The following is a 23,216-nucleotide window of genomic DNA, read 5'->3' on the forward strand; positions in this document are numbered from 1 at the left end:
TGTGAAAGCGAGAAACCACGGAAAACCATATTCAAGTCCCGGTCTGATCCATGGGTGTGACAATATGGAAGTTGCTGGGGTATGGATGATTCTGAGTAATGACTTCGGAGTGTGACTAGTGTGTCTAGGTGGTCCTCCTAGGGTGCTGAAATAGCATTTTCTAGCCCAGTGAGGAAAGCAATGGCAAACTATCTGACGCCTCATCTTGCCTAGTACGCCTCATTTTGGTGCTGCCATTGATTTTTCCGGTTTCCCTATAACCCCTTTGATGGTGTTATTTGAGGATTCAAGAAGCCTCTGGGCTGATGACCTATCAAACAGTTTACAAAACCAGACTCATGCGGTACACTTTTGGATCATTTCTAAAGACAGGGTGAAGAACAAATCTTAGGAGCGAATGTGTCGATATCATACGACATAGAATGCCTCAGAGTGCCTAATGGATATATTTCCACCGCTCAAGAATTCAACAACCTCTACCAAGTCTCTATTCGCGATCTTGGCAGAGGGAGCTCTTGTTATCAAAATAAATACAATGAAAACATGACGCTATTTGTGGGCACTTTCCTCGAAAATCAAGTGATCAAGTGCTGGTTGTCTTTAAGATGTGTCCAGTCATTCTGTCTCTTCTTCTTTTCAAAGTTAGCCAAATCGATCTCCTCTCACTAATTCGATTCAGTTTCTCTTCATTCGTTATTAGATCTACCCATCTCACCTTCAACATACTTCTATAACACCATCATTCTTTCTGAGCTAGTATCGTCCATGTGTTACTTCCATTTAATGCCACGTTTCAGACAAAAGTCTTCAAAAACATATTTCCAATTCCTATATCGATGTTTGAAGTGAGCAAACTTATTTTCTTAAGAAAGGCTTTCTTTGTCTGTGCTGGTCGTATGACCTAGATGTTAGGCCCCTTTAAACAATAAGCATCAACATCACAAGAATCTTGCCTGTGCTAGTCTGCATTTTGCGTCCTCCATACTTCTGCCATCGTTAGTAACAATATACATCTAATTCCCGCATCACCTGACTTCATTCGACTGCACTCCCTTACTATTGTTTTAAACATGTATTTTCATCTTGTTCTCCTTCTCCAAAACTCTGTCCATACGATTCAGCAATTTCAGCAATTGCTGTATAAGGGTAATTATCTTAGATGAGGTTATTTTTCCCCTGGTAATCAATGAGCTATAATTATGTGATGCCATGTTTTCGCTGTTTCAGTTTCGTACAGCAACCAGAAACTCCGGTTGCACTGGAGCGAGGACGGTGTCACCGTTAACCCAGAACTGAAGTTGCTGCAGTACAACGTGGGTCAGCCCTTGCAGCTGGAGCAGACTACGGGTTATATGATAGAACGAGAAGGTACGTGGAGAGAATTTCCGTTTCGTACGGATCTTGGTTAATCCTTGTGTCAATATACATAGGGGTTTACGTCTCAGAGGCTAATTATTGTAAAAACAAGGGAGCTTCCAGTTTTACGGGACTGATGATGATGATGATGATGATGATGATGATGATTACGTTTGTTGTTTAAAGGGGCCTAACAGCTAGATCATCGGCTCCTACAGGTACGAACTGCAACGAAATGAAACGATAATTAAAACTTCAAAATGTATCCACTGACTAAAATATAAAACGAATGATGATAAAAGCATGACCATGAATCCAAAACAATCAGTGGGTCCAGTTCATAATGCCTTCTTTTCTGAGATGATGCTTGTTATAAAAAAGTGTCCAAAATACAGATCACCGGCCCTTCATAACAGTAATCACTGGTAAAGCAGAACCAAGGTGTTCCTCATGTAGTGGTACTAATCTGAGTTAACGTAGACTCATGGTATTCCTCGCATGGTGGTGCTAATCACAGGTAATGCAGACCCATGGTGTTCCTCACATAGTGGGACTAATCACGGGAGCCGGTATTCCCGTGGTGTTCCTGGCATACTGGAACTAATCACAGGCCACGTATATTCTTGGTGCCGCTCACCTGGTGGTACTAATCACAGGCAATGCAAACTCACGGCGTATCACACATTGCGGTACCATCCACACGCAACACACTCATGGTGTTCTTCACATAATGGTACTACTCTCATGCAACGCAGACCCATGATGTTCCTCACATAGCGGTGCTAATCACGGGCAACAGCAAAACCTGCGGTGTTCTTCTTATAGTGGTATTAATCAGTGTCAACGTAGACCCGTGGTGTTCTTCATATAGTGGTACTACTCATAGGTAACGCAGACCCATTCTGAATATAAGGGGACCGACACATTCCAGCGCAGCGTACGGCACCTTTTCTCGCATGGACATTAGTCCGCACAGCCGAGTGAGTGCCTGCCAACTCCTCGCTACCCCCCCCCCCCCAACACACACACACACACACCGCCTTGGCGGGATACACACGATGGTACTAACCACAGGCAACGCCCAGACTCGTGGTGTTCCTCACATAAGGTTACTAGTCCTAGGTAAATTATATCCACGGTGTTCCTCATATAACGGTATTAATCACAAGTGCCGGGCTGAGTGGCTCAGACGGTTGAGGCGCTGGCCTTCTGACCCCAACTTGGCAGGTTCGATCCTGGCTCAGTCCGGTGGTATTTGAAGGTGCTCAAATACGTCAGCCTCGTGTCGGTAGATTTACTGGCACGTAAAAAGAACTCCTGCGGGACAAAATTTCGGCACCTCGGCGTCTCCGAAAACCGTAAAAGAGTAGTTAGTGGGACGTAAAAGCAAATAATATTATTATTAACTAATCACAAGTAGTCTCATGGTTCCAATTTCATCATCACTTGGTCGTCTCTTACGACAGGCAGGGCATACCGTGGGTGTATTCTTCGTCTGCGCCCCCACCCACAGGGGTTTACGTGACTGTTGATATCACGATCACAGCCATGGAACCTCCAGTAATTTTCATTTCAAAAATCCTATATGCATTTGTTGGTATTCGAACCGCAAAATGAGAAGTCAGTGGCTATACTGCTCGAGTATCATATTCCAGAAAGATTAGAGACCAACTCCTGTATCCGTTGTTGATCAGTAGGGCCCGAATGTTTATGACTTTAAAATGTTAGAAATATGTAGCATTTATAACCTAAAAATGTATTAAAATATGACAATAAATATGACTTACAATGTTTTTGGTCACGTTTTCGAAATTTTCAAAATCTTGCCACTGTTTAAATTAACATTATATTGAAAATACAGCCTACTTTGAAAACATAGAACATTCAATAATAACAACTGAGTAATAATATGAATTTTATTATTATATTTTGAATTTATTTAATTACTCATTCCAGAGGTAGCTCTCGACTCTACACAGAATGAAATAAATGTCACATTTTGATGGGCGATCAGGAAGAATTGGAATAGCAAATTACATGTATTTTAAACTTTTCAAATAGAAACGATCTTCTATTTTCACGCAATATTGACTTGTAACGGGAAGAAGACCGCTTTACTTCTCAGGATGTTATCGGGCCATTTTTGAAATATGTCAATTCATTAGAATTCAATTGAGGCTCACTATTCTGACGCTTTATACGCATTTGTCTCTTTCTATACAGCTTACCCTTCTATTTGTTCGCCTCCGTAGCGTAACGGTTAGTGTTATTAGCTGCCGTCCTAGGGGGCCCGGGTTCGGTTCCAGGTACTCCAAGAAGTTTAAGAATGGCAGGAGGACTGGTATGTGGTTGAAATGGTACAAGCAGCTCACCTCCATTGGGGGTGTGCCTGAAAAGAGCTGCACTACCTCGGTATGAGGACACGAGTTTACTTTTCTTTAACCTTCTAATTCGCATAAATATATATTTCTAAGAAACACAATTGTAAGAAATTACGGACAACAATTAGGAGATGTGAAAATCCGTCTTTGAGATGACTCAGAGTAGGTATGAGAAAATGGAATAAAAAGATAAAAATATGAAAAAAACGCAAAAATTCACGGGGAAATATGACCATAATATGAAAAATTACTGGATAATGACAAAAACTTTAAAGGGCCAAAATGTGACTTTATATGACCCGTGAAAATTGTATAATTTCAGTCACCGTAGATAAAAACGTGCTTAACTTGTATTTTCCATCAAAATAATATAAAGAAAAAATATGACGTCATAAACATCCGGACCCTATTGATCAGTTAGTTTACTAACACAGAAAATATATCTTCGCTTTTCCTTCAGAAATGTACTTCATAGAAAGGAACATAGCATTCTTTTACGTCGCACTGACACAGATAGGTCTTATGGCGACGATAGGATACGAAAGGGCTAGGAGTGGGAAGGAGGCAGCCGTGTCCATAATTAAGGTACAGCCCCTGCATTTGCCTCGTGTGAAAATGGAAAACCACAGAAAACCATCTTTAGGGCTGGCGACAGTGGGGTTCGAACCCACTATCTCCTGACTGCAAGCTTACAGCTGCGCGGCCCTAACCGCACGGCCAGCTCGCTCGGTTACGCAACATATAGGCGTAATAGAAAATAACTACTCTCTTTGGATGTAAATCACGTTGTTGAAGGATACTCCTTGCACTTCATTAAAGAAATGTGTTTTGAATTGTAAAGGTGACTCCGTTTGAGAATGAAAACAAAACTTTTGCATTTTCATATATATTTGCAGAAAATTGCTTTAATGTCTTTTAATGATCCCTTTCTTCTTAGAGCTGGCCGTGCGGTTTTCAATGATCCCTTTCTTTCTTTCTTTCTTTCTTTCTTTCTTTCTTTCTTTCTTTCTTTCTTTCTTTCTTTCTTTCTTAATCTGTTTACCCTCCAGGGTTGGTTTTCCCCTCGGACTCAGCGAGGAATCCCACCTCTACCACCTCAAGGGCAGTGTCCTGGAGCATGAGACATTGGGTGGGGGATACAACTGGGGAGAATGACCAGTACCTCGACCTGGCGGCCTCACCTGCTATGCTGAACAGGGGCCTTGTGGGGAGATGGGAAGATTGGAAGGGATAGACACGGAAGAGGGAAGGAAGTAGCCGTGGCCTTAAGTTAGGTACCATCCCGACATTTGCCTGGAGGAGAAGTGGGAAATCACGGAAAATCACTTCCAGGATGGCTGAGGTGGGAATCGAACCCACCTCTACTCATTTGACCTCCGAAGGCTGAGTGGACCCCGTTCCAGCTCTCGTATCACTTTTCAAATTTCGTGGCAGAGCCGGGAATCGAACCCGGGCCTCCGGGGCTGGCAACTAATCACATTAACCATTACACCACAGATAATGATCCCTTTACCCTTACAAATTAATAGCTAACTGCATGGACACTTTCAGCTTTTGAAAAAAAATTATACATATTTCGAAACCCTTCTCTCAATAAGGTAAACCTTGCGAATTTTTATTTATTCCAAATTATCTAGATGAGTAGGTTTCCTTAATAGGGATTACAAACTATTAACTCTCTACGATAGCTGAAAAGAATTCCTATGCATTTTTTTCACCCATTCTTTATCTTCTTTTTTGTGGGGTTGTGGGCGGGGCGTGGCAGGCTTTCAGTCATCAATTATTTCTGCAACCTTTCAGGTTATGGGATATCTGCATGCCTAACTACAGCATCGTTATAGTCTTTGAGATAATTTCGTCTGGCTATTGTACAAGATGCCCTATGTTCGTCATACATCGAGTAGTGCCTTGATTACGAATGGGAAGTGAAGAGCACACGATCAGTTCTCAGAAAGCACATCTCAGTTAACCTGATTGTCTCAATGAAACATAGCTGAACGAGTCCAGTGTAGCTATTGTCCCATTTATCGGAGAACATTAACACGGTGCCAGCTGTTCACTTGACAAGCAATTTACTACTTACATTAAATCCCCCCTCGCTATAAAAGTCAGCAGGTAGAACTGTGGACTAGTTGGACAATCTCTCTGACCCACCAGCGGTTCATTAACAGAATTACTGACATCCTGCACTCGCCCAGTGCATGCACAGTGAATGGCTTGAACGACAATTACACACCCACCCAATAGCTAATAATCTATCAATTAAACAATTTCTTGGAGCCTCCTGTTTGTGAGGGTTGGGATACACCTTCAATGTCCCCTGTCAAGTATAATAACTCGAGGAAGCGTTCAGATATGAACTCCGTATGAGTGAGAGATGAACGTGATAATTGCAGTTTTCACCCTTGGAAAGTAAACTGGCTATTAAATCACTCAGCATAATAGCGTGCATAATACGTAGTAGTAGGAAGAGGAGGAGGAAATCCTTCAAAACTAAATGTTTTCCTTCCTCCCCTGAAGGGGGAGGCGGACCTCCTAGATGGTGACGCCGTCTCTCAGGCGAAGAGATCATCATTGCATCCTCATCACGACGCGCAAGTCGCCTACGAGAGTCAAATCAAAATATTTGCATCTGGCGAGCCGAACTTGTCCTCGGACACTTCCGGCACTAAAAGCCATACGCCGTTTCAATGCCGTGTACTAAATACAGGTTGGTAGGAAACAACGTGAACCGGGCATATGAGCATTAGAGTGCTAGTGAATGAAGGATGAAAATCCACAGCCTGTTTCCAGTCATTCGATCGGGTCAGGAATGGAATGAATGAAGCCCCCATCTAGCGGCGAGGAATTGTGCCAGCTGACGAAGCCTGCTGCACTTCTCTGGGGCAATGATTTATGACTGGCAGATAATAATCATTTCGTGTGGCTATTTCTAGCCGAGTGCAGCCCTTGTAAGGCAGACCCTCCGATGAGGGTGGGCGCTATCTGCCATGTGACTGCGTGTTATTGTGGTGTGTGAGTTGCAGGGATGTTGGGGACAGCACAAACACCCAGACCCCGAGCCATTGGAATTAACCAATGAAGGTTAAAATCCCCGGCCGGGAATCGAATCCAGGACCCTCTCAACCGAAGGCCAGTACGCTGACCATTCGGCCAACGAGTCGGACTAAGTAAACTCGTGTCCCCATCAGGAGGTGATGCAGCTCTTTTCAGGCAAACCCCCGTTGGAGGTGAGCTGTTCCATTTCAACCACATACCAGCCCTCCTGTCATTCTTAAATTTCTGGCAGTACCGGGAATCGAACCCGGGCCCCCGAGGACGGCAGCTAATAGTGCTAACCGTGACAGATGAAATGAAATGAAATGGTACTGGAGAGTGCTGCTGGAATGAAATATGACAGGGAAAACCAGAGTACCCGGAAAAATCCTGTCCCGCCCCCGCTTTATCCAACACAAATCTCACAGGGAATGACCGAGGTTTGAACCACGGAACCCAGCGGGGAGAGGCTGGCGCGCCGCCACCTGAGGCACGGAGGCTCAGCTAGAGGTTCGATAGTTCGATATCTCGCGCCGTTCATATTTTTCTAGCTGCTGAAGTTAGCCAATCAGATCGCTTCGCGGACAAATTCAAATGGGCTTTGCGAGGTGGTGTTGCCAAATCTGCACGTGACTCAAGATCGGTTTGAGAGCATCAGTAGAAGAAATACAGTTCTCGAGAGGAGGGATTTGAACATGGACCCCCGGGCTGCCAGGATCACGCACAGCAAGCACAGGGCGGTGACATCAACTGAACCCTGCGGTGTGTTTGTGCTTGATGCTGATTTCTTGGTCGAACCTCTGCTGACTATATTTCTCTGTTATAATTTTTTGAATCTCATAATAAATTCCCATTTTATTTTCAAATTATTCTTTGAAAATCTTTCTCAGAAGTGTGGTTATACTTTCTTCATAATCAAGCATCAACTTTTCACTCTGCAGTTGAAAGGTTAGAGGGTCCAGCATTTATAGTCCTAATGCCATTTCAGTTCTGAATTATTTAATGGCTAATTTACTTTCTAAGAGTAAAAACTGCTTCATAAATCGGATCAGTTCTTGGTAAACTGGAAAAGGAGGGTTAGTCACTATTAAACTGCTGCTGAATATTTAAATAGGTGGATTGTATCTCTTAAGAGTTTACGGTACTTCCGTTGGGTAACATTTAAGTTGAGAAGAACATCCCCTAGCGACACTTCGGTAGAAATTATTTCACATTTTAATTTTCTTTTTGAATTTTCTTTAGGCCCACGTCGCAGGACACAGATAGATCGTACGGCGACGATGGGATAGGAAAGGCCTAGGAATGGGAAGGAAATGTCCGTGGCCCTAATTAAGGTATAGACTGGTGTGAAAATGGGAAACCACCGAAAATCATCTTCAGGACTGCCGACAGTGGGGTTCGAGCCCACTATCTCCCGGGTGCAAGCTCACAGCTGCACGCCTCTCACCACACAGCCAACTCACCCGGTATTTCACATTTTAGTGTGCACGATGTGCTTCTTCCAATTTTCTTAAATTATTCGATTTTTTCTTTGTTTACCTGGAACGAATGCCCCCACTGAATGTTTTCTTACATGAATGGTTTGTGGACAAGTGGCAAGAATGCTATTTCCTTACAAGCTTTGAAATCTACGTTGATTAATAAGGTGAACTTTAATTACACTTGTGTCAAAACCAAACCAAACCAAACCCCATGGCACTACAGCCCTTGAAGGGCCTTGGCCTACCAAGCGACCGCTGCTCAGCCCGAAGGCCTGCAGATTACGAGGTGTCGTGTGGTCAGCACGACGACTCCTCTCGGCCGTTATTCTTGGCTTTCTAGACCGTGGCCGCCATCTCACCGTCAGACAGCTCCTCAATTCTAATCACGTAGGCTGAGTGGACCTCGAACCAGCCCTCAGGTCCAGGTAAAAATCCCTGACCTGGCCGGGAATCGAACCCGGGGCCTCCGGGTAAGAGGCAGGTACGCTACCCCTACACCACGGGGCCGGACTTGTGTCAACGTTTACTAAATACTGTGTGATAAAGAGGACTTACTAAAGGTGAACCATTCTTCGGCAAAATATCACTTAATGGTGCTCTAATAGAGAGTGCCCGACTTGAATGTATAATAAAATAATATTTAATATGTTGAGAAGTAATAGAGGTAATCATTGGCGGTTTGGTTCTACAAGTAGAGAAACTCAAAATATTTCTTTACATGCCTAATGCACCTCGATATGCACATCACTAGTGTTGCGATAAATACCGAATCTGTGTTGCAGTTCCCTTCTCCCTTACCCGTCGGCGTGCTTGGTGTTGTGGTTCGATATCGAAAGCGATCTGCCAGTTTCTCGAAGGCGTCTGTGCTATTTCCTGATTGATATGTACGTGGAGAACATCGTCACTTAGTCGCAGTTGATACTGCAGCCGAATAGGACGTTGTACAAGCCTAACAGACAGCGGGACGCATGCTGTGTTGCGCAACCGTCTGAGCTGCCTAACCTTCAAAGAAGAGAGAGACTTATCTCTCGCAGGTCAGCTGTAAGTTGCTTTGCTTAATTAAAATCTCACGCCTTAAATGGTGTTTTCACGTTTAAATGGAGCATTCGAGCAGCTATCTGCAATGCAACAAAACACATGGAGAGAGGTGGAACATAATTGCGACGTCTGTCGCGCCATTAATGGTGCGCATATCGAGTGTTAGATATGTAATAAAACATTGTGAGTTTCTCTACTTTTAGAACGAAAACGCCAATGGTTATCTTTATTACTTCTCAAGATATTAATTTATATTTTATTATACATTCAAACCGGACACGCTGCTCTAAAGGACTGTTTGCCGGGCGAGTTGGTCGTGCGGTAAGGGGCGCGCAATTGTGGGCTTGCATCCGGGAGATAGTGGGTTCGACTCCCACTATCAGCAGCTCTGAAGATAGTTTTCCATGGTTTCCCATTTTCACACCAGGCAAATGCTGGAGGTGTACCTTAATTAAGAGCACGACCGCTTCCTTCCCACTCCTAGCCCTTCCCTATCCCATCGTTGCCATAAGACCTATCTGTGTCGGTGCGACGTAGAGAAAATTAAAAAATAATCAATTAATGGTGTTCTACTACTGAAGGACTGTTTGGTTTGAGTGAATTGAGGGTTTTTAATTTGTGATACCTAAAGCCATCTCTTTTCAGTTTCGACTCGGTTAATTCTTAAGTGTTAAGCGGTTAAGTCTTCCGAAACTAACTTTTAGTAAATCAATGTAAAACCATCTAAATGCTTCAAGAATTCAATCAAATGGAAATTCCTTTTCAACAAACAAATAATGTTTCTAACAAAAAATGCTTGTCCTGGAACAGTAAAATTCGTCATTACTTAACAGTGATGAAAACCTGGAGCTTTTTATGCTTCAGAAACGCTCAATTTACAACATAAAAATTTAAAGGTACAATTGGAGATTAATGGAAGGAGATTCGTGAGAATAATCTTAGGGCCAAGAATTAAAAATGGAGTACATTACCCCAAACCAAACTCTAAAATATATTTTAAAATATCTACCCTTACTGATACAATGAGACTAAGTCGAAGTCAAATAATAAACCATTTGGAAAGAATGAATAACAACAGACTTACTTATCAAATACACATTTTTTACAGGTCAAACGTATGAGATTAAAATGGTATAAGCAAGTAGAGAGAGACCTCACTGAATTAGAATCACCAAATCTGCAAGATAGAAACGTAATCGGGATAAATGTTCACATAAAGGAATTTCAGGAAGACGAGAAGAAACCAACACGACATATTTGGTCGGAGAAACAGAAATAACAACAATCGATGAAAATGAAGAACTACTCAGCAAGGTGGAATGCTCAACAAATACTGATTCCACGTTGTCCCAAGTGATCCATTCGTGGAGAAGCAGAAGAAGAAACTATCTAAAGAAGAAAACATATGGTAAGGAATTAGCCTATTCCTGAAAAAGAAACAAAATTAAAATCGAATTAATTTAATTAAGACCGGGCGAGTTGGCCGTGCGCGTAGAGGCGCGCGGCTGTGAGCTTGCATCCGGGAGATAGTAGGTTCGAATCCCACTATCGGCAGCCCTGAAGATGGTTTTCCGTGGTTTCCCATTTTCACACCAGGCAAATGCTGGGGCTGTACCTTAATTAAGGCCACGGCCGCTTCCTTCCAACTCCTAGGCCTTTCCTATCCCATCGTCGCCATAAGACCTATCTGTGTCGGTGCGACGTAAAGCCCCTAGCAAAAAAAAATTCAATTAAGTTTCTTTTTTTTTTCAGGTATAATTCTGCTACCGTATGTTTATTCAGATCATCATCATCATCATCTGTTTACCCTCCAGGTTCGGTTTTTCCCACGGACTTAGCGAGGGATCCCACCTCTACCGCCTCAAGGGCAGTGTCCTGGAGCTTCAGACTCTTGGTCGGGGGATACAACTGGGGAGTATGACCAGTACCTCGCCCAGGCGGCCTCACCTGCTATGCTGAACAGGGGCCTTGTGGAGGGATGGGAAGATTGGAAGGGATAGGCAAGGAAGAGGGAAGGAAGCGGCCGTGGCCTTCAGTTAGGTACCATCCCGGCATTCGCCTGGAGGAGAAGTGGGAAACCACGGAAAACCACTTCCAGGATGGCTGAGGTGGGAATCGAACCCACCTCTACTCAGTTGACCTCCCGAGGCTGAGTGGACCCCGTTCCAGCCCTCGTACCACTTTTCAAATTTCGTGGCAGAGCCGGGAATCGAACCCGGGCCTCCGGGGGTGGCAGCTAATCACGCTAACCACTACACCACAGAGGCGGACCTGTACGTTTACATTTGTATAAAATGTGTACAGTTTGCTGTCCTCTTTTGTCTCGGGTTTTTTTTTTTTTTTTTGAGGTAATTTACCGTTTGGTTGTTTTAAAAGAATGGCGGCCTTACTAAAGAAGAAATGTTACTTTTTTCTGCACCATTCCCACTGAAACTAATACTGTATAGTTTATTCTACCTGTTGGGTTGTAAAACTGGACCAAGTCCACATGTATGACACAGACGTCAGCAGATTATGCGAAAAGAAGCTGAGAAAGAATAAGTTCAGCAAATAATGAGTCCATCAGCCGATTGTTTTCTATGAGAAGAACACATTTGGCGAGCATGCATAACCCTTGATTACTGTCACCCTCTCCACATTCCTCCCACTTGTAGCGTGGTTCAAGTTAACTGACGCAGGTAGTACTGTTACCTCTCTCCTCCTAAAGGGATCTTCCTTTTAATTTGTAGTGGGACACGTTGGCAATATCCCGCTCTTTTTTGAAGAAAGTATCACCACCATTGTTATATGAGCAGTAGCGGCGAAAACGTTACATTTTTATTCAGTTTTAGTCGGCTGAATCTAGTAATTATATGAATTATTCATCATCATCATCCGTTTACCCTCCAGGTTCGGTTTTTCCCTCGGACTAAGCGAGGGATCCCACCTCTACCGCCTCAAGGGCAGTGTCCTGGAGCTTCAGACTCTTGGTCGGTGGATACAACTGGGGAGTATGACCAGTACCTCGCCCAGGCGGCCTCACCTGCTATGCTGAACAGGGGCCTTGTGGAGGGATGGGAAGATTGGAAGGGATAGGCAAGGAAGAGGGAAGGAAGCGGCCGTGGCCGTAAGTTAGGTACCATCCCGGCATTCGCCTGGAGGAGAAGTGGGAAACCACGGAAAATCACTTCCAGGATGGCTGAGGTGGGAATCTAACCCACCTCTACTCAGTTGACCTCCCGAGGCTGAGTGGACCCCGTTCCAGCCCTCGTACCACTTTTCAAATTTCGTGGCAGAGCCGGAAATCGAACCCGGGCCTCCGGGGGTGGCAGCTAATCACGCTAACCACTGCACCACAGAGGCGGACATATGAATTATTAAAAAAGGAATTTGTAAAAGCCCTGTTGTCTTATCAGCTCTTTCCTTTATTTTCTTTAGTTATTTACAAAATTAGGGGCTGCCTGGCCGAGGCGGTAAAGGCGTGCTCGGTTCGCCCGGAAGTACGTGGGTTCGAATCCCCGTGAGGAAGTCGTAAAATTTAAGAAACGAGATTTCCACTTCCGGAGGTGCATATGGCCCTGAGGTTCACTCAGCCTACACCAAAAATGAGTACCAGGTTAATTCCTGGGGGGCAAAGGTGGCCGGGCGTAGAGCTAACCACTCTACCCCATCACGTGCCGAGGTTAACAATGGTGGAAGCCTTTACCGTCCACTCCTCCAAGGGCCTTCATGCCTGTATGGAGGTGACTTTGCTTTGCTTTTTTTATTTACAAAATTATTGGCGGAAATGCGCACAAATTTCGTTCTTCGCGGAGACTTCGCATGTGCTGTGAGGAAGGGCAGCAGGGGTATATATTTCTGCCAAGGTCATGGACTCTAAGGTATGAACAGTAGCGGTGATTTGGGGAGGGGGGTAAGGGGGGACATTTGCCCCCAACCGCCACTTTGTGGAGAAAACATTACATTTTTATGCAGTTTTAGCTGGCTGGATCTAGTAATTATATGAATTATTGGGGTAAGCAGGCCAGCGCCTCAACCATCTGAGCCACTCAGTGTGTAATCAAATACTAAATGATTTGTAATTGTATAATCACCACGTACTTCTATTTAATTGTAATACATGTATAATTATCATTCCTTAGAGGAAATGTTTACTATATAGTGTTGAATCGAAAAAAAAATTTAAAAAAAGCGATTATTGCCGCACTTAAGTTGGAAAACTGTCAAACTTAACCTCCCTCTCGAAATTTCCTCGACCGAGCTCGATAGCTGCAGTCGCTTAAGTGCGGCCAGTATCCAGTAATCGGGAGATAGTGGGTTCGAGTCCCACTGTCGGCAGCCCTGAAGATGGTTTTCCGTGGTTTCCCATTTTCACACCAGGCAAATGCCGGGGCTGTACCTTAATTAAGACCACAGCCGCTTCCTTCCACTTCCTAGACCTTTCCTATCCCATCGTCGCCGTAAGACTATCTGTGTCAATGCGACGTAAAGCAAATAGCAAAAAAAAAAAAAAAATCCTCGGAGAACATTAGGAAAAATTTACCACTTTGTAGTTTTTTTTTTTTTTTTTTTTTTTCAGTTTTGATGTAGGAGCGTATATACATCCCCCTCTCCGGCAACTATATTGCTCAAACCCGGATACTTTTCGTTGTCTGTACACTCCCCCCCCCCTCCCCCATCGCACATCCCACTTCTAATTCGCAATCGCCGTTACTGTATATGAGGACGGATAGAAAAGTAATTAACATTTTTGCAGACTCGTTAATGAACAGGAAAAACTAATATGCACATAAACCTAAGCACGTTTTACCTATCTTTCAAGATATCACCCAAGTCCCTCAAGACAGTTTTGTCCACATGACACTAAGTTGTATACGGTAGTGCCTACGCCTTGTTCACAGAACTCTGTTCCCTAGGGGTAGAGCCATCTGTGCACGACCGATTTCACTTCTTCATCTAAACCGAAGGAAGCGTTCACCTCCTACGAATTTCTTCAGTCGTAAAACGTGAAAGTCGCCTCCACATTGTGACTTCTGTTTGTGCATAAATTGAGAAGTGTGGCTGGAAGGTACTTTATCATCCAGCATACAGCATCATCTGAAGTTCACCTCATCGGACCACTGAAGTAATTCGTAGATCAATGCTTCGATAGCTCTACTTCCAGCGACCGAGCTCGATAGCTGCAGTCGCTTAAGTGCGGCCAGTATCCAGTATTCGGGAGATAGTAGGTTCGAACCCCACTGTCGGCAGCCCTGAAGATAGTTTTCCGTGGTTTTCCATTTTCACACCAGGCAAATGCTGGGGCTGTACCTTAATTAAGGCCACGGCCACTTCCTTCCAACTCCTAGCTCTTTCCCGTCCCATCGTCGCCATAAGACCTATCCGTGTCGGTGCGACGTAACGCTACTAGCAAAAAAAAAGTACTTACTTCCAGCGAACGGAGTTCTATGAACACAGCATATTCAACATAGTCTCATGATGAAGAAGAGAAACTTGATCCGTATATTGAAAAATAGTTCGTAATAATTTTATTTTGATTTACGTCCTACTAACTACTTTTACGGTTTTCGGAGACGCCGAGACGGCGAGATGCTGGAATTGGGTCCCGCAGGAGTTCTTTTACGTGCCAGCAAATCTACCAACACGAAGCTGACGTACTTTGACACCTTCACTTCAAATACCACCGGACTGAGCGAAGATCGAACCTGCCACGTTGGGGTCAGAAAGCCACCGCCTCAACCGTCTCAACCACTTAGCCCGGTTATTGAAAAATATATCAAACCTGTAGTTCTTTTGTACGTAATTGTCTACTAATTAAATATTTAGCATCCGGGGAACAGTGGGTTCGAACCCCGCTGTCGGCAGCCCTGAAGGTGGTTTTCCGTGGTTTCCCATTTTCACACCAGGCAAATACTGGGGCTGTGCCTTAATTAAGGCCATGGCCGCTTCCTTCCAACTCCTAGCTCTTCCCTGTCCCATCGCTGCCGAAAGACTTATCTGTGTCGATGCGACGTAAAGCCAATTGTAAAAAAAAAAGGATATTTCGCAAAAAAAAAAATACAGTGTTTTTAATTAGGGCCTACTCTTCGAATCACGATCGTATATTTTCTTTGCAAAGCCATTCTTCTTCTTCTTCTTCTTCTTCTTCTTCTTCTTCTTAATCTGTTTACCCTCCAGGGTCGGTTTTTCCCTCGGACTCAGCGAGGGATCCCACCTCTACCGCCTCAAGGGCAGTGTCCTGGAGCTTCAGACTCTGGGTCTGAGGATACAACCGGGGAGGATGACCAGTACCTCGCCCAGGCGGCCTCACCTGCTATGCTAAACAGGAGCCTTGGGGAGGGGGGTGAGAAGATAGACAAGGAAGAGGGTCGGTTTTTCCCTCGGACTCAGCGAGGGATCCCACCTCTACCATCTCAAGGGCAGTGTCCTGGAGCTTCAGACTCTGGGTCGGGGGATACAACTGGGGAGGATGACCAGTACTTCGCCCAGGCTGCCTCACCTGCTATGCTAAACAGGGGCCTTGGAGGGGGATGGGAAGATAGACAAGGAAGAGGGAAGGAAGCGGCCGTGGCCTTAAGTTAGGTACCTTTCCGGCATTTGCCTGGTGGAGAAGTGGGAAACCACGGAACCACTTCGAGGATGGCTGAGGTGGGAATCGAACACATCTCAACTCAGTTGACCTCCCCAGGCTGAGTGGACCACGTTCCAGCCCTCGTACTTTTCAAATTTCGTGGCAGAGCCGGGAATCGAACCCGGGCCACCGAGGGTGGCAGCTAATTACACTAACCACTACACCACAGAGGCGGACAAGCAATAATTCTCATACTTAAATTTATATTTTGAATGATGGTACAGTAGAGAGTACATCATTTGCCGATGATTTCATCCCACAATTAATCGCTACGAAAGAGGATATCCTTCATGAAGCGAGCGGCGCAGAATCTCTCTATGCACTGTGCTGGTCAAGGTCAGGCGTTCAAAAGACCCGAATACTGCATGATGTTGATGGACAAGCCTGAAATGTACAGACAATGAGGCTTCTAATTACACTCATTAACCACTCACTTAACTTAACTGGAAATTGTCGTACGGCAGTACCTAATGAGTGAAGCGTGCTATTGTTACGAGCTTGAAACTTGCTTAAAACTAAACTCTTGCCTAATCAAGTGTCTGGGAGGTCGTCGACATGTTTAACCATTCGGACAACTTGTGGCTATTGAAATCAAGATAAATAAAATATGAAGTTTAACTCTATGAAAATTCAATTATAAGAATTAATACATTGGACGTAACAATATCATGGGAATCTTTATTAATTCTTCTTGCGTCTTATAACAGTTTTTTGCGATTTGTTCGAAACAATGTTTTTTCGCTAGTTGCTTTAAGTCGCACCGACACAGGTAGGTCTTATGGCGACGATGGGACAGGAAAGGCCTAGGAATGGCAAGGAAGCGGCCGTGGCATTAATTAGGGTACAGCCCCAGCATTTGCCTGGTGTGAAAATGGGAAACAACGGAAAAACATCTTCAGGGCTGCCGACTGTGGGGTTCGATCTCACTATCCCCCAAATGAAAGCTCACAGCTGCGCGCTTCTAACCACACGGCCAACTCGCTCGGTAGTAGTAGTAGAAGAAGAAGAACTTAAAGGAACTCTTCTTCTTCTTCTTCTTCTTCTTCTTCTTCTTCTTCTTCAATTATAAGAATTAATACGACATCGGACGTAACTGTGCCGTACATGTGGATTTGGCCATGTTTTAAGGCGGGATGCCCTTCCTGATGCCAATCCTATATGGAGGGATGTTAGAGCTAAACGGTTTTCAGATTTGAAATAGCATGAAACAAACTGCACCGGAAACAGTATACCCTCAAGCTCCTGTTAACAATGACAGTATGATTTTGCACTTTATAAACCTACATTATGAAATGCCTGTAATGACATTGGAATTTGACAAATTACATTTCTCCTTATTACACTGATCGACAAAAAATGACTTTCTGTTGATATCTTGGTCAGATACCTAACCTCTTGTAAGTCTTTGTTATTGTTACAATCCGGTTACCGTACTGTGTGGACCAAACCGTGTTAAAAATATATCCAGAACGTTTATCCAGTTTTCATGAAAACCAGTTTTGATGTGATTTCATTTTCAGCGGATTCTTGATACACGCCTAACATAGTTACTCCCTTGTGGGTGGGGGTGGTAGAATAGCACGGTATCTCCTTACTGTCGTAAGAGGCGACTAAACGGGGCCCAAGGACTCTTCACTTGGGAGCGTGGGTTGGCAACCACGGGACCATTAACTGAGTTCTGGCATTGTTTCCACTTACTTGCGTCAGGCTCTAAACTTTCATCTATCCTATCCGACCTCTCTAGGTCAGCTCTTGTTCTTTTCCGACCCTGGTGGTATTAGCTTAGGAGGGCTAAGGAGTCTTTCATTTTCACGCCTTCCATGGCAATTGTCTTTCTTTGGCCGATACCTTCCATATTTTTCCCTTGATTACTGTTAACAGAGGATGATTGGTTGGCCCCGAGGTGTAGGGATAGCTTGCCTGGCTCTTACCCGGTGGCCCCGGTATTTTTACCTGGATCTGAGGGCTGGTTCGAGGTCTACTCAACCTACGTGATTACAACTGAGAAGCTATCTAACGGTTAGATAGGATAATGACCATGAGGATTTCGTCGTGCTGACCATACGACACCTCGTAAAATGTAGGCCTTCGGGATGAGCAGCGGTCGCTTGTTCATGGTCCTTCAGGGGTGTTGCACCATGGGGTTTGGTTTTAGAGGATGGTTGCCCAGTTGTACTTCGTCTTAAAACAATAATCACCACTAACGTATTTACACTTCCGTTTGAGTGTTTAGAGGTTACTTGCATTGTTTGCTCGCAATCAGTTTGTTGTTGTTCCTGTAAAATTCGGTTCTATGGACATAACACGTTTTGGAACAATATCCCTCGTATGTCCTAAGGTTGATCTTTTACGAGCTAAGCCTTCTGGAGTCAAGCACGTCGTTACGGATACTACAGTACTTCGCCAGTGTGTGGATCAAGGTTGCCATCGAATACGTGCAATGCCTGGAGAGTTCGAACGTGTCCGACAATCAGTAAGGTAGGATGTTCAGGGCGCGCACTCAGGCACATGGTGGACGTTTTGAGTACTTCTTGTATAACTGTTTGTTAATACCAATAAATAATCATAATAATTAACTATAATCATTGCCCCACGTTGGGCGCCATATATAACTTTTTATAAGTACCCAATGAATAACAAGGAAAAATTAATTGGGCTAAATTACAAGAACCTGAGAAATATTTTACTCAAATACAATTACAAAATACTTTTCTAACAAGTAATCAATAAAATTACGATTACAATTATTTTACGATTACAATTATTTTACAGAACGCCATAAGGAAATCGATTTTTTTCGCATGGGACTTTAACAGTACCAAAGTTTGCGCTATTTGGAATTGCTTGAAAGGTAAGAAAGCATCTCATCCAGAACTGATAAAACGATAAAACTACTGGTGCTGCTGTAATAGCACTGAAATGTGAACTCCATCATCATTTATTTATTTCCAGTTTCTGCTCCCGAACGATGTATAACGGGCAGAAAAATGAGAACCGAACACTCGCTACAACGTAACCATGGAACGGTTTTATTGAGAAGTAATTAGCAAAAGCGTTAATACATTTATCCACCTGACTCATTGGCTAAATGGTCGGCGTTGAGCCCTTCGGCTTATAGGGTCCCGGGTTCGATTCCCGGCTGGGGAAGGAGATTTTATTCGCCTCTGATTAATTCTTCTGGCCCGGAGACTGGGTGTTTGTGGTTGTCCCAACTCTTTCCTCTTCATATACAGACTACACCACACTACAAACCATCACAGAAACACGCAATAGTGATTACATCCCTCCATATAGGGTTGGGGTCAGGAAGGGCATCCGGCGGTAAAACAGGGTCAAATTAACATGTGCTACACAGTTCGCACCTGCGACCCCGCAGATGTGGTAAAAGCGGCAGAAAAATAAGAAGAAGTTAATACATTTATCCCATGGAGTGACGAGACGGATTCACAGCCGCACCCACTTTTGCAATTCCTCGTCCGAATGAAACCGGCGTCCACGAAGGTCTTTCTTCAGGTTGCCAAAAACGTGAAAATCACAGGGTGAAAGATCGGGGTTATACGGAGGACGTTGAAGTGTTCTCTAACCAAATCACGGAAGCGTAGCCTTCGCCAGATTGGAAGTATGGGGGCGAACATTTATCATGCAACAGAATAACTCTGTCCGACAGCATTCCAGGGCATTTTGACCTTATGGCGCGTCGCAGTTTCTGCAAAGTTTCTTCATAGCGCTGCACCACTAGAAAACGAACCATATTTCTCTAATCTTCTTTGCTTGCCTCCATTTCTACGGCTAGACGAAGATACTACACAAGATCGCGCACCAACAAAGACATAACCCAACAACTGCGTGCACCTGTGAGTGGTCACTATGCAGTCCTCGTACCACAGTGATGGCCTTATCGATACCAACGAGAGAGAATAACATACAGAGACGGAAGCGCTGCCTGGCTGAAGCTAATTGAACAAACGTCCGCCATGTTTTCGGTCGTCATATAAGCAAGGAGGCGTGGCTGGTCGAATAACGAAAACTATTGAAAATACGCATTACAAAATCACTGGTGTAAAATGAAACAGCGTTAGCCGAATGCTTAGAGCATTGAAATGAAATGGCGTATGGCTTTTTTTTACTAGGGGCTTTACGTCGCACCGACACAGATAGGTCTTATGGCGACGATGGGATAGGAAAGGCCTATGAGTTGGAAGGAAGCGGCCGTGGCCTTAATTAAGGTACAGCCCCAGCATTTGGCCTGGTGTAAAAATGGGAAACCACGGAAAACCATTTTCAGGGCTGCCGATAGTGGGATTCGAACCTACTATCTCCCGGATGCAAGGTCACAGCCGCGCGCCTCTACACGCACGGCCAACTCGCCCGGTCGTATGGCTTTTAGTGCCGGGAGTGTCCGAGGACAAGTTCGGCTCGCCAGATAGAGGTCTTTTGATTTGACGCCCGTATGCGACCTGCTCGTCGTGATGATGATGAAATGATGATGAAGACGACACATACGCCCAGCCCCGTGCCAGCGAAATTAACCAATGACGGTTAAAATTTCCGACCCTGCCGGGAATCGAACCCGGGACCCCTGTGACCAAAGGCCAGCACGCTAACCACTTAGCCATGGAGCCGGAGCATTATTAGAGCATTAATAATTATAGATTGCGAATAGCGCCACATCATGTTGCGGCGCGAAGCGAACATCACGATCAGTTGATTATAGGGTAGTTCGAAAAGGATATAAGGAGAATCGTCATACAGTAACCTACGAACAGGCCACGAAATCAGAACACGAGCGTTACCCTGCTTGGCTGTTGTGGTTAAGCACAAATTATAACAAAAACCGTGGACATAAATGAGTATTTATGAAGTAAGTCCTGTAAACGAAAGAGACCTCCGATAGGTTACAACCTCATTCTGATCGTATTTTTAAACGCATTGCATCCCCTTGAGTACCACTGTAATTGTTTAATGTAATTATTTACGTATTTATTCATTTTGCTACTTGTTTAACGTCGCACGAACACAACAAAGTTTTTCGGTGACGGAAGAGTGGGAAAGGGCTAGGATTGGGAAGGTAGCGGCCATGGCCTTAAGGTACAGCCCCAGCATTTGAAAATGGGAAACCATGGAAAATTATATTCAGGGCTGCCGACGGTGGGATTCGACCCCACGGTCTACCGAATGGGATAGGAAAGGGCTTGGAGTGGGAATAAATGGGCCGTGGCCTTAATTTAAGTACAGCCCCAGCATTTGCCTGGTGTGAAAATGGGAAATCAAGGAAAACTATCCTCACGGCTGTCGACAGCTGAGTTCGAACCCACTATCTCTCGAATGCAATCTCACAGTTGCGCGCACCTAACCGCATGGTCAACTCGCCCGGTGTATAATAAACAATTAATTTCACAAAAACGAGTAAAATACTGTACTCAGCATGCTCGGTTCTACATCAAATCAATGTCCAAGCACAAAACACGTCTTCAGGACCATTAAGGAGAGAAAGAAATAAAAACAAAGAACCTGAATATCAAACTCCATTGATTCATACAGCGAACTGAATGGCAACAAAAATGAACATTCAAGGGCAAAGATAAACAGGTACTAAGAAATCGCCACTTATGATAAGTCTGAATAAAGGCAACATTATCTGTCACCTTACTCCGATTAGTGCAGCCGTACGCTGAGCATACGGCTGGCTGACATTCTTGAAGGCGAGAACCTAACTTTTCACTTCTTAAAACACACGATGTTTAATCACCACATTCCATCTCCATGTCACCTCATCATGATCTATATTTATAGGATATATTAATATTTTATGATACTAACGTAACTTATGTGTGATATGAAGGATATGTAGTCCTTAGATCTATTCATATTTCATGTGCCAAAATTACTGTATTATTAACTAATTTGATGTAACAAACTTATATTACTGGAGTGTATTAATTTACTCTATAAATACTCTGTAGCCATGGTAATATTAGAATGTACTGCACCACAGTGAGCTTTACCTCAGGTGCCTCGGCTAATAAATAAAAAAGTAGAAAAGGATAATATATTCTCGCGCCTACTCGCTTTGTTTTGACAACTGGAAACATGGCTGCCCTTTTATGAACTTGCCTCCGCAAGGAGCGCTGATGTCAAGCATTTCACCCCTCTATGTTATTCTAGCTCGTTGATCGATACGTAACAACAGTGTTGCCACCTTTCGAGTGGAATGTATATTGTGGCGGGTGTTCGGTTTTCCCACGATTGCCCCTTATATATCAATTACTAGAATGTTACGATTGCAATTTTATTTCAAGAGGTAAATTATAAGTTAGCATTACTTTTGTGAGAAGTAACGATTACAAGTAAAAATTACTAGGAATGTAATCCTTACAAGTAATCCGATTACTTTTACTCAATTACTTCCCAACTCTAATTAGAATGCAGTATCCATCAATCAATACTGATCTGCATTTAGGGCAGTCGCCCAGGTGGCAGATTCCCTATCTGTTGCTTTCCTAGCCTTTTCCGAAATGATTTCAAAGGAATTGGAAATTTATTGAACATCTCCCTTGGTAAGTTATTCCAATCCCTAACACCCCTTCCTATAAATGAATATTTGCCCCAGTTTGTCCTCTTGAATTCCAACTTTATCTTCATATTGTGATCTTTCCTACTTTTATAGACGCCATTCAAACCTATTCGTCTACTAATGTCATTCCACGCCATCTCTCCGCTGACAGCTCGGAACATACCACTTAGTCGAGCAGCTCTTCTTCTTTCTCTCAATTCTTCCCAACCCAAACATTGCAACAATTTTGTAACGCTACTCTTTTGTCGGAAATCACCCAGAACAAATCGAGCTGCGTTTCTTTGGATTTTTTCCAGTTCTTGAATCATGTAATCCTGGTGAGGGTCCCATACACTGGAACCATACTCTAGTTGGGGTCTTACCAGAGACTTATATGCACTCTCCTTTACATCGTTACTACAACCCCTAAACACCCTCATAACCATGTGCAGAGATCGGTACCCTTTATTTACAATCCCATTTATGTGATTACCCCAGTGAAGATCTTTCCTTATATTAACACCTAGATACTTACAATGATCCCCAAAAGGAACTTTCACCCCATCAACGCAGTAATTAAAACTGAGAGGACTTTTCCTATTTGTAAAACTCACAACCTGACTTTTAGCCCCGTTTATCATTATGGATACACCAACCTGACGACAGCTGCTCGACATGGAATACTTCCCGTACACAGTTGGAAAGTTTGTAATACGTAAGCGATCGATCGTAGGGCATATGTTCATAGGTAGTTTTGTGAT

The 23,216-nt window shown here is 43.9% G+C and overlaps 1 protein-coding gene across 1 annotated transcript in view; it reads left to right on the top strand.

Moving 5' to 3' along the window:
• The window catches only part of alka (alkaliphile), a 202,881-nt gene that overhangs the window by 154,107 nt on the left and 25,558 nt on the right, over positions 1-23,216 (top strand). The window contains exon 7 of the mRNA XM_067144574.2: positions 1,228-1,368. Coding sequence (XP_067000675.1) covers positions 1,228-1,368 — 141 coding nt within the window. The remainder of the gene's footprint in view (positions 1-1,227; positions 1,369-23,216) is intronic.

This window comes from Anabrus simplex, chromosome 3, assembly GCF_040414725.1.
Source record: "Anabrus simplex isolate iqAnaSimp1 chromosome 3, ASM4041472v1, whole genome shotgun sequence".
NCBI classification, from domain to species: Eukaryota; Metazoa; Arthropoda; class Insecta; order Orthoptera; family Tettigoniidae; genus Anabrus; species Anabrus simplex.